The sequence below is a fragment of the Pleurodeles waltl genome, chromosome 6 (assembly GCF_031143425.1).
Source record: "Pleurodeles waltl isolate 20211129_DDA chromosome 6, aPleWal1.hap1.20221129, whole genome shotgun sequence".
Taxonomy (NCBI): domain Eukaryota; kingdom Metazoa; phylum Chordata; class Amphibia; order Caudata; family Salamandridae; genus Pleurodeles; species Pleurodeles waltl.
The window spans coordinates 1,707,911,575-1,707,927,650 of NC_090445.1; the positions used below are offsets into that span (position 1 = coordinate 1,707,911,575).

The 16,076-nt window shown below is 43.7% G+C and overlaps 1 protein-coding gene across 1 annotated transcript in view; it reads left to right on the plus strand.

The window, feature by feature from the left end:
• Nucleotides 1-11,367, plus strand: part of ZBTB22 (zinc finger and BTB domain containing 22) — a 29,947-nt gene extending 18,580 nt beyond the window's left edge. Inside the window, exon 2 of the mRNA XM_069241867.1 lies at nt 4,279-11,367. Within this exon, the coding sequence (XP_069097968.1) occupies nt 4,279-5,851 (1,573 nt within the window). The 3' untranslated portion in view covers nt 5,852-11,367. The remainder of the gene's footprint in view (nt 1-4,278) is intronic.
• The last annotated feature ends 4,709 nt before the right edge of the window (nt 11,368-16,076 follow it).

Here is a 16,076-nt window from a genome sequence, read left to right on the forward strand (position 1 = left end):
TTGCTGGAAGGTAAGCAAAAGTCAGAGTTCCATACGAGAAGAAAAAAAAAAAAAAAAAACACAGCTTAGTTCCAGTGGAAGAATGCAATCAAACAAGTTGAACTTGAACTGAAGGCGCAGTTTGCGCAAAATGGATCCATGGTGCTGGCACTTTACTCAGCCAGGTTCAGGTTGGGGATTCGGTCCCTTCCCCGAACCCACATGCACACACCGGAAGGGGAACCACACAGCACACTCGGGGACAGTGGCGAAACGTGGTAGGATCTGCAAAAGAAACAAGTATGACTTTTCTTGCAAATAACATTTTTCATTTAAACTGCACCCTTCCTCTTTCTTTCCCTGTTTTATAATCAGCAGGACGTTTTTGGGGCCCTTTGTTATATTCTCTGCAGGTTCTGGAGGGTCACTTGGGGCTTCAGCCCACACATCAGCACTGAGGTTTTTATCTGCTGCACCACAGCTTCCCTTTTCTTGCACTGTCAGAAGGGCTGGGGCAGACTCCTTCTTTACCAAACCTCCATTCACTGCCCTTTTGCCAATTTGGGCCATTCTGTCTCCAATTTGTATGAATGAATCAGATTCTTTTCTAGGTATCAGCATAATTTCGATTTTTCCTTGGTAATCTGCAGCAATCACTCTCCCTAAAACCTGATCACTTTGCCATTCCTGTCCTGGTAACTTTCCTCTTCCCAACTGCTCTGTGACTGCTTGTATGACAGATTGCTTTTGTGCGTGCTGCACAGTTTTTATCAAATCTAGGGGAATGTGCATCTCTCTCATCTCTGCCCACCTGTAAGTGGCTTTTTCTCTCAGCTGTTCACATTTCTGGGGCACCCACTTAGCCATCCCCACTAAGGCAGAATTCTGGGTGAACACTTCTCTCTCTGAATTTTTCTCATTAACATCTGCAAGGTAATTGAACCAGTTAGGTGCTAAAACATTAGCAATGAACCAAAAATCAGCGTAAAAATGACACATCTCACGTAGCTCTTGCTTTAAAATCTGACACACATTATACAACTCCATTCCTTCTCCTGTGCCAGAAAACAACATTTCAGTCAATGAATCATTAGTAAAACAAACATGCTTTTTATCTTCAGTGGACACGAGTTCAAATGGTGCACTCAACTTCATTGATAACTCTTTTACCTGTGGTACTCTAGCCCTGTCTTGCAAGTACCAGATCCATTGTATAATTCTAGCTAGGGGCACTATTTTCTTTCCTTGTTCTTGAGTTACATGTACATAAGTATTTCCTTCTTGCACTGCGCAGAAACCTAAAGTCTGCATTATTTCATTTGCCAAATCACAAGCGCGCAACTGCATATAATTTTTCACAGTGACCATATAACAAGAAAGATTCTTCTAAAACAGCCTTTTTATAACTTTCAGTCGGGCTAATTTGCTCACGTAAATTCCTATTTTCATGTTCCAACTTCTTACATTTCTCCTGCATTTCTCTGTAAGCAGATAAAGGTATCCAGACCTTTCTGTCATCATTACTTCCAAAAGACACTTTTTCTACATATATACAACAGAAATTATTTCTCAAAACACTATCAGGCATTTTAGCTACACATGCATTTTCAGACATGGTCTGTCGTGCTTCTGTAATTCCCCAAACAGAAAACAATTCACAGTTTTTCCGAGCACCATCGGGCAGTTTAACAACACATGCATTCTCAGACATGGTCTGCCGTGCTACTGTGATTCTCCAAACAAAAAAACAATTTCTGTAATTCTCCAAACAACAAAAAAACAATTACACTTTTAAAGTGTGCACTTAGAAATCTACCAACTCGTCAACACCCTCTTAATCACCTCTTAATGACCGACCCCACTCCTGGTACCAATTGTAGTGCTTTCCTCTTAGCTAGTTTCTAAGCACTAACATAACACACCAGAAATGCAGTTCTGAGGTCAAAGAAGACTTTTATTGTTGTTAATTCTTCCCCAACCCCAATTTTTATGTATGACGAATTAGTAGCTTTCAAGTCCGCGTTAATCAAACAAAATATATCAGTTTGCAATATACACAGCAGGTTATATTTATAAGATATTGAATGCAAAGCAAAACAAATACTTCACCGTGTGGGAAACTATTTACAGCTTCATCTTTCTAAGGTCTGCAAGCTGATGACCCCTGTCAGCCGCGAGAAAGAGATTCATCTACCCACACGGGATTGCTGGCAGCTGGCGCCAAGCTCCAGCACGAGGTCCGGCAGATTCGAATCTGAATCTCTGCAGCCTGTTACATTCGTTACAAAGGTGTGCCCCCTCCTCTTAGACCTGGGAAACTGAGCAAGCCTTTTGGAGACTGGCCAGGTCTCCGAGACTACTCCTGTTCCCAAGCTCAAGCGGAGAGAAAAACACCCATGTACTCTCTCTTATCAGGTCTAGTCTACTGTGAGAAAAACATCTTGGTTCTCTTGTGCAAAAACACAGCTTGGAAAAATACAGCTTGGATTCTCAACTGCAATGTCTAACTCCACGTTAAAGGCAATAGGCAGCTAACCTAAATATCAAATGCAATGTCATGTTAAAGGCAATAGGCAGCTAACCTAAATATCAAATGCAATGTCTAGTGTCATGTCAAAGCCAATAGGCAGCTGAGCTGAATACAAAATGCAATGTATAATATCATGTCAAAGCCCATAGGCAGCTGAGCTGAATATAAAATGCAATATATAATATCATGTCAAAGCCAATAGGCAGCTGAGCTGAATACAAAATGCAATGTCTAATATCATGTCAAAGCCAATAGGCAGCGGAGCTGAATACAAAATGTAATATATGATATCATGTCAAAGCCAATAGGCAGAATATCTAATAGCATGTCAAAGTCAATAGGCAGCTAAACTGAATACATCATGTCAAAGCCAATAGGAATGCAATGTCAAAGCCAATAGGCGGCTAGACTGGATACAGCATGTCAAAGCCAATAGGCAGAATACAGAATGTAATGACTAATGCAATGTCAAAGCCCATAGGCGGGTAAACTGAAAGTAATGGCTAATGCCATGTCAAAGCCAATAGGCGGCTCAACTGAACAAAACATACCATGTGCTACTGGTGAACATTGAGCAACTAATATGCGCAGTGGTGAAACACAAAGTCATTGGTCAAAACAAAATTTAACAAATGGCAGTACAGAAGTAAAAACAACAACAGATTAGTATTTGTGAGCCAGTAGGAATTTGGAATGAATGGAGGGAAAATCGGACTATGGGAAAGTTGTGTACAACAAACTGTTAACCGCATTCAACCCACAATTTCGGAATTGTCTAATAGATGAGTGTCTTTTTGTCTCAGCAGTCTTTCGGAAGCATTTATCGCGGTGTATTATTTATTTAAGCTTTTATTAATTTGTTGTCCTCTTTTGGGAACTTTCTGACAGCACTCAGAAATTGTCTGAAAAATAAGTTATTGAGTATTGTACATTTTTCTTGTAACTTGGATTTTTTCTCCTGGAAAGCTCAAGAAAAACAAATATACACCCAGGAAATAAAAATGTTTTATAAACTTTAAGTAGATCATTCTTTTTTCAAAACATATCTGATGTACTGAGCTCAGATTGGATGATGGCTGGCAGAACCAGTCAAATGTTGGGAAACTTGGCGGTGTTGCTTCCCCGGGCATTTATACTTGTTTGCTTACGATGCCAGCATGCAGAGAGTGGCTGAGCTCGAGCCTGGAAAAACAAGGAAAGCTGTCGAAACAAAGCATTCTTCTTTATTCTTGAGTATATACTTTCTTTAAGTAGTTGCATCCTGCCTTTCAGCAGATCTGCTCGTTGTACTGTGCCATGACCCTAAGTTCTCTGGCTTGTGAGATTTTGCAGGGCTAGGACTATTGCAAGGCAGCCGTACACAAGTAGTCTGTAATAAGTTGTAGATGGGACATTGGTCTGGAGCCAGTGACTGTAACCATTTTCTTGGAAGCCGCAGTAACGTCTGGCGTTCTCTGCCTCTTCTTATCTTATGGGGACAGCTAGCAAGGGAGAGGAGTTAATAGAAGGAGGATTCTTAACCAACAGAGGGGAGGAAGAAGCAGCTACCAAAGCCTGCAGGAGACACAGCAGGGCATTTACCAATGGAGAGAAGGAGGGAGATGCAATGAGAGATGGATAGTAGCAGCCATGAGGGGGGGGGACACACAGAGAAGATGGGAAGCAATAGGTAAGGAGGATGGAGGCTAGACAAACTAGCAAGGGCACTTTATTGCAATTGTATCACGGAACTTTCACCTCCCCCTAATCTTTTTCCTCTTGTCTTCCAGAAGTCTTCCAAAGCAGCTTGGCAACATGGACTCTTCCAGCGCCATCGTCCACTTGGACTTCCCAGAGATCACCTGTGCCTTGCTGGAGAACCTGAACCAACAGCGGCGGGAGGGAAAGCTCTGTGACATTACCATTCACGTCCAGGGTCAGATCTTCAAAGCTCACCGTGCTGTGCTGGCAGCCTCCTCGCCCTACTTCCATGACCAGGTTCTCCTGAAGAACATGACCTCCATCTCCCTACCAAATGTCATGGATCCTCTGGCCTTTGAAACCGTTTTGTCATCTGCATATACTGGGAAGCTGAGTATGGTTTCAGATGAGATTGTCAATTACCTGACTGTGGGCAGTGTGCTGCAAATGTGGCACATCGTGGACAAATGCTCAGAACTGCTGAAGGAGGGCCGCGGCCCATCCAGAGCTCCCTCTCGAGCACACTCGTGCCGCACCAGTGAGAACCAGTCACCCAGCAGCAGTAACTATTTTAGCCCTCGGGAAGCATCTACAGAATTTGGAGGGGTGCATGAGCCAGGCAAGTATTTGCGATCAGAGAGGGAGGGCTCTGATGCCAATGATGGTGATGTAATATTCCAGCACTCATTGGTCGAAAAGGGCCGTGACCCTTTTTCTCATGCCAGCCACTTTGTCCTGGAGACTGATGATGAAATGAGTGATGGTGGTGGCAGCGGAGAGTGCTCAAGTAGGAGGCCCGCATACATTCAGCCCAGCATCATGCCCCAGAAGCAGTGGGTTTATATCAAGAAGGAAAAGCCTCAGGAGGACCTAGTGCTGACCTGTGAGGAGGACGAGGATCCTGTAGAGACTGTTCCAGCTGCTTCCCGACAGTCTGACCTCCCTCAGGCACCGCTGAGCATCACTGATGTGCGCACCCTCCAATCCCGGGACCTGCCAAGCAGCAAGGCAGATCTCTGCCATGGAGACCAGAGGTTAGAGGAGCAAGTGAACTTCTGCGAGTCCTCTGAGGATTTCAGCTATGAAGCACTTGAGGACATGCCAAGTCAGTTCTCCCAGCGTGCACTCATGCCCATGGACATGCAAGGCAACCAGATTCTGGTCTACCCTCCCCAGGCTCCAGTGGAGCATGGTGCTGTGCAACTCAACAGCAGCTCTACAGATGGCAACAAGATTTTCATGTGCCACTGTGGCAAGGCCTTCTCTCACAAGAGTATGCGGGACAGGCACGTGAATATGCACCTCAATCTGCGGCCCTTCGACTGCCCGGTCTGCAACAAGAAGTTCAAGATGAAGCACCACCTAACAGAGCATATGAAGACGCACACTGGCCTGAAACCCTACGAGTGCAACCTCTGCAACAAGAAGTTCATGTGGCGTGACAGCTTCATGCGGCACAAGGGCCACTGTGAGCGGCGGCACCGTATGAGCGGCAGCTACAAGAAAGAGGAAGCTGAGGATCCCTGCAAGAATGATGAGCCCTGCGGGGGTGATGCCATCCGGCTGCAGCATCTGCAACAAGATGCTCTGGGGACACTGCAGCTGCACTCGGGGCAAGGGACAGGACGGACGGCCACAGCGGTGCATGAGCGGGACATCTGATGGGTGGCCATCAGAAGCCTGCCTGAGGCAGCCATAACTTTTTAATTCTTATTCTTGTAGCAGTTTCGGAGCCAGACTGTCTGGATTTGGGAGAACCATAGCTCCCACAGCATTACTCAGACTCGTTTCTAGAACGGACTAAACAGCTGGACTCTCTGAATCGTCTCTTTACGTAGCACGTATGTTCCAGTGTTAGGGGGGAGGCTGGAAGGTGGCCAGTGCTTCCAGGCTCACGGCTTCAGGAGGGAGGGCCCAGGTCTGTTCACCTGCTTAGCAGTGGGCAGAAAACTGTAATGGCAACTAGAGGAGGGCTTAAGGATGTGTGGAATGGGAATGTGATTCGACCCTCCACCCTGCTCCCTCCACACAGTGACACTTCCTTCAATGCCGTATTCAGCAATCATGCATGCGTACCCGTGCATCTTATTGCATCGGAGCTGATGCCCCTGTCTATGAACTGGCAGATATTGCACAAATCTGTCCTCACTGCCTTGTCAGAGAGCGTATCTGTACACTTCCCTTGTGATTCAACTCCTGGACACACACACACATACACACACACACACACACACGCTCACCCAGCAGTGTTCAGATGTTGTCTCTGAAGTGAATCACTTACACTAATGTTAAGAAACGTTCCCTTAAATGAGATCGTACACTATTGCTTTATTGTCGAAGTAGAATTCTTCTGCTTTTAAGAGCTGCTGTTGAGTAGCTCAGCAATGTGCAGAGCACAGAATTAGGATTGAGGAACACATGCTGCTCCCACATTGTCTTCTAGATCTGACGGCTCTGCATCTGGAGAGTCAGAACAGAAGTCTGAAGTGCAGTGGTCTGCCAGGCTTGTCCACCTTGTCTGTGGATGACTTTTCCGGCTTCTTCCAAGTCTACGTCGTGCTAAAGGCGTTTTGCATCCCAGCAGGTCTCTACTTTTGCAGAGCAACAAAAGCATTATCTGTGTCCCTAGTTGAGCTCACCCACAAGGTACATTCCTGTATTTCAACGTTTTCATGTCGGAAGTGTCATCAGGCCCGGCTTGCCTAGGTTTTGTTATTTTCTGCCGTTTGCAGCCTCCTGGCATCTCTTTGCATGCTCAGTTTTAATTTGGTTATTCTTGCTATCATTTTGCATTAGTAGAGGATATACCACATTACCCGCTAGAAAAGAGGTCCTTTCCATTTCAAGAGGAGGTCATGAAAACTATGTCCTTCTCTGCGGTCCTGATTTGTGCATCATTCATGTTCATCTATTTGTTCCTGTCCCCATTTACCAGTATCGAATTGAGAGGCCTGTTAGGGTCCACCTCCACCTCCACCTCCACCTCCACCTTCTGTCTGTGCATGTTGGTGTACAGAGCATTTGCAGCCTGTAGGGTCCGTGATGTTTTTGTCACTGCGTGGCAAGTTTGATCCATGTCTTCTCTTTACTTAGAGTCAGTATGCCTGTTGCAGATGCAGTAAGCATGCCAGGTGCATCAGCTGCTGAAGAATGATTATCAGGGCGCTGTGCGTGCTCAGTGCATAAGTTGCTCTGCGACAGTTGCGGAAGCAGTGTGTGGGCCCGTGCATCAGCTGCTGCAGGACGATTCAAGCTGTTGCTGCTGCCACTGAGTGCTCTTATCCTTCAGCAGTTTGCAATTTTGTTTGTGCTTCATTCAGCACCAAGTTAACTCCATGTCTACTTGTGAAAGGTTAAAATGTTCTGCTCAAGTGAACAGACAGGAAAACCGTGCATAGGAAGGAAGGGTATACCTCAAACAAGATGTGCCCTCTAAAAGGTGTGTAGAGCAGCTTACCTTGCTTTTTGGGGGCTTTATGTGCGATTACCGCAATCTAATTCTTCTGACCTTACGTCTTATGGCCAAATTCGCAAAGCTATTACATATCCATGTTCAGGTTAGAAACACAAATAAATGCATTTGCAAGGACAAAATCACCATAGCAATCCAAAGGATTGGAGTTAGTGGAATGTTGTCCTTGCAATGGGTTTGACATTGGGGGAAACTTAGAAGTCCACATTTGCAAATGTGAGGTTGGCAGCTGGTTTGTGGATGCTCCTGGGTTGCCCTTTCTGCAGAAGTAGATAAACACCAAATGCTCAGAGGGTTGTAGTTCTAAACATACCCTTTGCCCTTACTGTCACTCTTAGGCATAGTGGTGTCCAGGATGGGAATGGATAGGGAATGCCTCCAGATTTACTGGGGCGCAGGAAAAGGGGTTCCACACATATAGACATATATTTCCCCTTATTGGCAGACAAATATAAAGTGTACTAATGCACATTTGCATCCGATATCTGCAGGAGTTTGTAAATTCTGCATGTGCACATTATACCTGTAGGTGTACTGCACAACTATGCCTGTACCAGTTTTACCACAGAACTTTGGTGTTTAAATAAAAGCCAGACATGATCTCCTAATGTAGGAGTAGCATTTGGGAGCAAAGTATGAAGTTTTCGTCCCTACTGTTACTAGGAAGGAAGGGTGAGCTGAAGAAATGGCTGGAAGTTGAGGAGAGGCTGCTTTTTCACAGTCACATGTCTCGAATTGTAGCGACCAGGTTCACAGAACCCTTCTTTCCAGCTACCAGGAGAACTCACACCTGGCAGTACAGTTTGTTTGCAGCTTGTGTTGCAAGTCACATGCAATACACTCTCATGCCATGTAAAGTTGGGTTCAGAATACTACAACTTGCTTTTCTTGGACGCCTTCGTTTTGGAACAAAAAATGCACTTAGCTTGATGATTTAAGGGGAAGTTTGACACCCCTGACTCTCCAGACCTTCTCAGCAAACACTGAGTGAGCTATCTTTAACCCAGGGACTCCTGGATCAGCAGTGGAGAAAGACGGGTAGAAATAAGAATCTTATGAAGCACTGGAAAAACTGTAAACAGTGCAAAATAAAACTGCTTATTATTAACCACCTGAGATTACACCTGTAGATACTTGAGGCCTGTCAGCTTGTGGAAACAGCAAACCTTGCATATAGCACCTGATGACAGAGCTTGCTTGTCCAGAGTTTACGTACTCAAGGGATGTGCCATGTTGTAGTTTAAGTAATACACAACTAACCACACTTCTCTGCCAGCCACTAGGGTGCATTGTATGGAACTGTTCTGTGGCCATCGTGACTTGTGGATTGGGTTTGGCCTGCAAGGATCAACAGTGAAAAGCTGTCTTTGAAAGCAGTGAAGTTGCGAAGCGCTATGGGGCATCATTCACATGTATCTGGTGATTGCTCATTGAGGAAGATCATGGTTGAAGTGGTACGGTTGGATGTTCTTGGTGTAATCTCAAAAGGCACTGCACAGTAGTGAAATACTGGTGTGCCCCATACTTTAGTAGCCGTGCTTTGACCATTAATTTATACGTACACCAAGGTCTCAAGATAATGGGGCTGTGAAGACATCCTCTTCTCTTTATGTCCACCCATGCAAATGTACAAAGCACTCCAGGCTGAATATAAATAGTATTCTCACCACACATCCTGTATGTGTGCCCCTGCCCTATGGAGTTTTGTTGGGCAAAGAGGGAAAATTCTGCAGGCAAATGGACAAAGAACCAAAGATGGTACTTGGCAAGAAGGAAGAAACCTAATAGTCTGATTTACATAAAAGCCAATAAAATTATCCAGTAGCTACATGCGGACAAGGCTTTCTGGTAAAGTCTTTCCTCCCTCTGCCTCTTGTGCGGAGTATGTTTTGGTGTGAAAAAGTTGTCAAGAAAGTAAAAGTTCAATTTTCTTGTAAGTCTGCAGCATCTGCCTGGAAACTTGCATATATATGCTGATGCAAAATCGCCCAACTTGCTGTTTAGGATGGTGGGGAGTCAACCTGTGTTTCACAACTGTAGACCTGATGCCTTACAGTACCTAGCACTTAGTCTTGTACAGACCAAACTACATGAGCTGCTTCAGAGCAGCCACCACTAAATTTGAAGCACTTTTGGCTACTTAAGAATTGAAGATATGATCTTCACAGTTGCCCCTTAAAGTTTAAACAAGTTCTTCTCAGTACTGTGAGAAGCAGGCTTGACATTATGAGTAATAACACACTGGTTTAAATCAACAAAAGAATGCACTACAGAGGAATAAAGAGAAAGAGAGGCTTCTCTTCATTTTCTCAAGTTTAACCTCCGTTCTGTTGTGGCTTAGAGTGTACTCGGAGTCAGTTTTCGGAAGAAGCATCGCACTTTTGGAGCATCTAGTGACAAACGTAAGTTTAGGAAACTGAATATCTACCAGCATGCCTCTTTCATACATTCACATGTTTAAACTCCTGCCTTCTCTTTAGCAATTTCTTGAATGTACGTGAAATGAAATTCCGTTACAGGAGCAGTGTTAAAAGTACGTACTTAGCTACGTGTTGGTAGCTAACAAGAAAAATAACTGACGAGCAGAAGGGTAAAATATTTTGTGAAAAATTTACATGAGGGAGCCTTCGCTGTGTCGCACGGGGCGGAGGAAGAGGAGCACATCGGTGGATGCTACAGATGATGTGTAGGATAGGATCTTTGTTGTCATTAAAGGCATTGTGCAGTAGTTTAGTTGTTTGGCTACAGCGTGACGATGACAGTGAAGTACCAAAGTATGTTTTTCCTTTTGGGCCGGAAGAGTTACTCCAGAGCTACGTTACAGGTAAGTGATTTCTTTTGCGCCATGGGTCTATTGTAGATTGGCAAGCTTTGCCTATCTACCTCTTCTGTGGTTGTCTGTGTAGACATCCACAGAAGAACGCGTGAGCAAACACCATCACCCATTTGCACTCTAAGAAAGGGAATGACAACAAGGCTGTCTTGATAAACTTGGAGAATAGCCACCACTTGTTGCAGTGCTTAATGTCAAACATTTTATTCTGTTTCCCAAAAAACAAAAAGAAATATTCCTTAAAAATCCAATGTTTTAGTAACTCACTCTTTCTTGAATTATCACTCATTTGTGAATTTAGCATGATGAGAGTTGCCAGCAAAGAGGCTTGTAAACTTTGGAACATGTGAAACAGAGTCCTGTCAGGGTCTTCAAATACACATGCAAGTGCCAAATCAAAAGTTTCAATTTATGGAAATGACCTGTCTTGCTAAACTTGATGGGATAATTTTGATCTACGGAAATAATATCTGCCTTTATGTTCCCCGAACCCTAGGGTGAGCCTAGGAGATGGATGGAACAGTGGCCAAGGCAGTGGCGGAGGGAGATATGGATGCATTGCCTTCCTGGAATAGGAGCTAGTTACTGTGAGCGGGGCAGGTACAGTCAGTAGGTTACCGAGTGTTACCGCAAATAGGGGGATGGGTGGGGTGGGAGGGGATACCGTCTTTGTCCAGATTCCACCATTAGGTGCTTTAAGTGGATAGGATGTGGTGGGGCGGGGTATGTCTTGTCAGTGTATTAGACCTGTTGTTGTGTATTTATCCTGATCAGACGATCAGTCTTTGCTATGTACTGTTATGCTCTTGTCGGACTCTTGCGCCTATATATTGTGTGACTGAAGTCAGAATGAAGATCCTGCTTTCTTCCCTCTATTTGTGTCTGTCTCATCTGTACCCTGCTGGCATCTTTTCAGGGTTGGGGTTGGGGTAATTTATTTTTGCTTATGTGTGAATTGTCCATGTGGCAGCCCCTGCCTGTGTCAAACCAACTTCTTTGTCAGAGGATCTTCCTCAGATTGTGTTTGCAGCATTTTCTCTTGATGAGCCACATACTATGCATTCAGCTCCTCTCCCGTTGGTCCCTGGTATTCTGAATGCTTTTCTCCCATTCTTTACGTTTCAGGCGTGATGTGAATGGCTCATGACTATGTCCGCAAAGTAGCGGGGACACAGGCTCCACCTCAAATTATGTTTTTTCACCATTGGGCTTGGAAGTGTGCTTGTTTGCCATGGGTTTAAGACAGGGGTCTCCAACCTTTTCTGTAATAAGAGCTACTTATGTTCAAAGACCGTTATCTCAAGTAACTAATCTAATTAGTTGTAATAGTGAGCACGTCAGATAAGATTACAGTAGTGGCTATCCTGCGCATGATTAGTAGCCGTGATCACCTCAGTGCGTTCTGCAAGGTTACCAACAATAATATAAAAAAGGCTTTGTCAGTTTGGAATTCCACTACATGGCTAATACTTAACAGCCATAGCTTCAATGGCTCTGGCACTAAGATAATAATATCAGTAATAGTTTGCACTAGTGCCACATAATTTATATAGTCGAATATCAGTTGTAATGTTCTTTGATCATGAAACCATATGAGTTCTGAACTCATTTTCATTTCAAATACACACTCTCAATTTCCGTACACACATAATAATACAACAAAGCAAAAGCTTCTACTTGGGCTGCACAATGGAGAGCTACTTGTAGGTAGATGGAGAGCTACTTGCAGCTCCTCGTTGGAGAAGCCTGGTTTAAGATATTGACAGGCATTTTTTATCGGCGAAAACACCATGATGATCTCACTGCTAAAGAAATCCGGACCAGTAGGTCGCACTTTGGAGTCACGTTCTATAAGAATGAGCGGAGGGGATAGTAATGGAGAATCCCACTTTTAAGTTTTGTCTTCAATGCAGCATGTGATATACAAGGACATATATGAGATCTGTAATCTGTGTGCAGGTATTACAACAAATCTGAACTGTCAGTGGTGTCAGTCCTTCTGACCATTACATTAAGAAAGGAGTACCCTCCTGCTTAATACACCGTGTTGAGAGGAAAAATGTACCAAGTTTCTATTGTAGAAAGCCCACTTCATCCGCTAATTTGTTGACGTGTATCTGTATTTCAACAAATGGCAAGTAAGGATGAAGACAATTCATCATTGCCAAGCTCACACTTAAGAAACCATACATTTCTTCCATAACGTACTGTAATAAATTGGATTATGGTGACTACCCATCTCAAGGAATAATCACAATCCTTGTCAGGGTGAATTTTAAACTCAATACCCTAGTAAATGTAGCTCAAAGCAAACAGCCTTAGCTCTGAGGCAATGTGTAAAGTATTTCTGCACTACTAAAACAGTAATAAAGCCGAAATTAAAACAATAAAAATCCCAAAACAAATTAGAAAAATAGAGTAAAATGTAATAAACTAAATTATGCCAAAATTACAAAAATAATCCAACAAGCAGAGCAGGGATATGAATGGTTAAAGTTTTTAAGTAGAGAGAGTACCACGAAGCACAAAGTGCCAATGATAGTCAATGGGCGTGTTAGATCAGGACCTAGGTGCAATTGCAATTTCGACACTGACCACGATGGAGCAAGGGTCGGGTACACTAACCAGGTTTGTCCTGGTCGAAGATTTTACCTTCTGACTTAGTCCTTTAAGTCCCAATCCATCACAGGAGTATAATTCTTATGCCTTCCAAGGATCTTGGGGGGAGGCACAAGGAGACTCACTGGGTGTCAGGTAGAGGCCAACTGCAAAGTCCAGTCTAGGTCCAGTTGCCATTCATCGGGTGGTGCAGGAAAATGCTTATATTATTTTGTAATACCCCTGTAGCTTTAACAGAAGGATAGCCTTGTAACCCTTGGAGTCCACTTCTTTGTCCTGCGTTCAAGATGGTGTGTAGGTTCAGTCCTCTTGTGATGTTTCACAGGTCCAGGAGTGTTCTGAAGTTGATGCCTAGAGATGCCATTCTGCTGCTTTGCATGAGCTAGTAGGTAAGAGTGACTCCTGGACACTCCTTAACCAATGGGATAAACGTTCCTAGGGCCAAACCTAACCACTTTGGGCATTTTCAAGATGGCAGAAATCTTTGGCCACACTAAACTTAGGCTCTGAGAACTGGGGATGTGTTCGGAGAGGGTACTATGGTAATCATAGTGACCGCCCTCATCTAACATTAAAATCCAGTTGTGCAGTCACTGCACAGTGTTTTTCAGCAGCCAGTCAGTGGAGACACAAGAATTGTTTTGACATCTAGTTTTCTTGCCATTCAAGTACACGCCCAGTTTTAAATCCTGCATGACAGGTCTGCTGGGAGTTACATATGACACTCTAGCAGGATTTGACAATGTAGTGTTCAAAAGAAGCCAAAAGCTAACATTTGCTTGTGACAAGCAAGGCCTCTTTGAAGTTAATCTAGTTCATTGGCCCAATACGACTAGTCATCCTGTCAAGGAATCAACAACACTTCCCCACTCCCAGGACTCTGTTCTCTGCTGTGGGAGCAGTTTTCACACCTCTTCAAATGCAAATTACTGGTTGGCAGATGTGTGTGAAGACATGTAAATGCACCCTACAGGAGCTTCAGGCAGAAAAAAGGTAACTTTAAAAAAGTTACTTTTCTGTAATATTTATTAAAATGAGACTTCACCATTGAATTGCATTTTAATAACTTTTAAAATTAGTTGTTTAACTATTTGTCTAGCTAGTCCCATTCCTGAGGTACAGTATTAGGATTTTTAATTTGTACTCTGGTTTTTACATAGCACAGCTCAGCCAGTCACTGTGAAATATAGCTCTTGGGTGCTAGTCACTTTAAGGACTTATTAACACTAAATTTCTACATGTCCTACTTTTAAATACTGTGCACTCTGCTTTGTAGGCACTAAGGCGTGCACAAAGGGACTAGTTAATATTTGAAAGGGAGGTTTAGACCTGTCAAAAGGGTTTATTTTAACATTTTTATTGCATTTTTACCCTGCTATAACTAGACTACACCGGGAGGCCTGAAGCCATGGTTTACACTTCACTGTAGTGGATGGCTCACTAGGTGCTGTAGTCTTCTAGGGACACCTAAGTTACAGGCCCTGTGTACATTTTGTACCACATATCAGGACTTATAGATAAGCTACATTTACCATTTAGGAATATGGCAAATCAACCATGTTTAAAGGGGAGCAAAGGACTTTACTTCTGGTTGGCAGGGGTAAGGTGTGCAAAGCTCTAAAGCTAGCAAAAATGTAGTATTCAGCAACAGGCAACACACTTGGCTTGACTATGCAGAAAAGGCATATTTCCCTAACCGCAAGTAAACCTAGCTTGCTCACACCTGGGATTGTATTTGAGTGCACCACTATTTTCTGAAAGCAACCACGAATATCAGGGTAGTAAATACGTATCCCAGGTATCTTCTTTTCCAGATGTCATAGTGTGACAGTGAGGAAGGTAATGCAGCTAAGAATGGAGGTCCCCTGCATAGGAATGATTCCACACATAAGAATACTCATTCATGTACTCCAGGAGTGGTTGTAGTGGCCACAAGTGACTGGTCTTTGGAGGATCGTGTGTTGGTTTTGCCTATGGTTCAGCACTAGTTTTTATATAGTTGAATTGTCCTAACCTATAGCTGGGGCAGTTTGTTTTCAGACTTGTGGCTGCAGAGGACCATAACAACAGACTCCTCTCACATGGTCTCTTAGCTTTCAGAAATCTCTGACAGTAGGTGGTTCTGAATTATACACAATATGTGCAGAGTGTATCAACTCCAGGAGCAAGGAGGACCCACTAATCCATTCAGTGTGAGCACAAGACACTTGGTGCTGAGAGAACATGTGCCGGTTATCATAGAGAATGAACCGTGTGCACAGTAACTACAAATCTCCAAGAGAGACACAAAGGCAGATATATCCCCAGTTTCTGGAGTGTACCTTCAAGAATGAGGGGCATCAGACATAGCTCTGTTTGCCACTATTCAAAGCAGCTGATGCCAGAACTTTGCTTCCAGGTACTCTCTACCTCGGTCTCGAGAGCCCGCTCTGTAGATATATTGTTCAGAGGCATTTCCAAGAACTTTCTTCATGCCTCCTCCACCTCCATGTGTGGGGAAACATGCTGCAGGCACCAGTGATAGTGGTTCTTCTTGTGACAGCCATATTTGTTTCAGCTGATGAAAATTCTTCAGCTGCACAGAAAACAACCTTGGCACTCCGATATGATAGATAGTGTAACTATATTGAAGGATGCACAATGCAGACTTCGTTAGTAACTAAATGAAAACCAATGACAGCATTGCAGAAAGCTTTGACCTTTTCTGTATTAGCTGCCAAAACATTTGTTTTTCTGAAATACTTTGACATCTGTGCATCTACCAGCAGTGATAGCCTGTCTTCAAAGTGCGGAAGATATGCCCATTTTGGCGCCACCAGATATTAGGGCCTATAAGAAAGCCCTGACATGTATCTTACAACCTGCCCCGTCGTGTACTCAGTGTTTGATTCATGCAGTTTTGTGGTCTCAAGCAGATGGCCTTCCTGGTAGCTGTTATCTCTGTACTCAAAGTTAGTGCATTA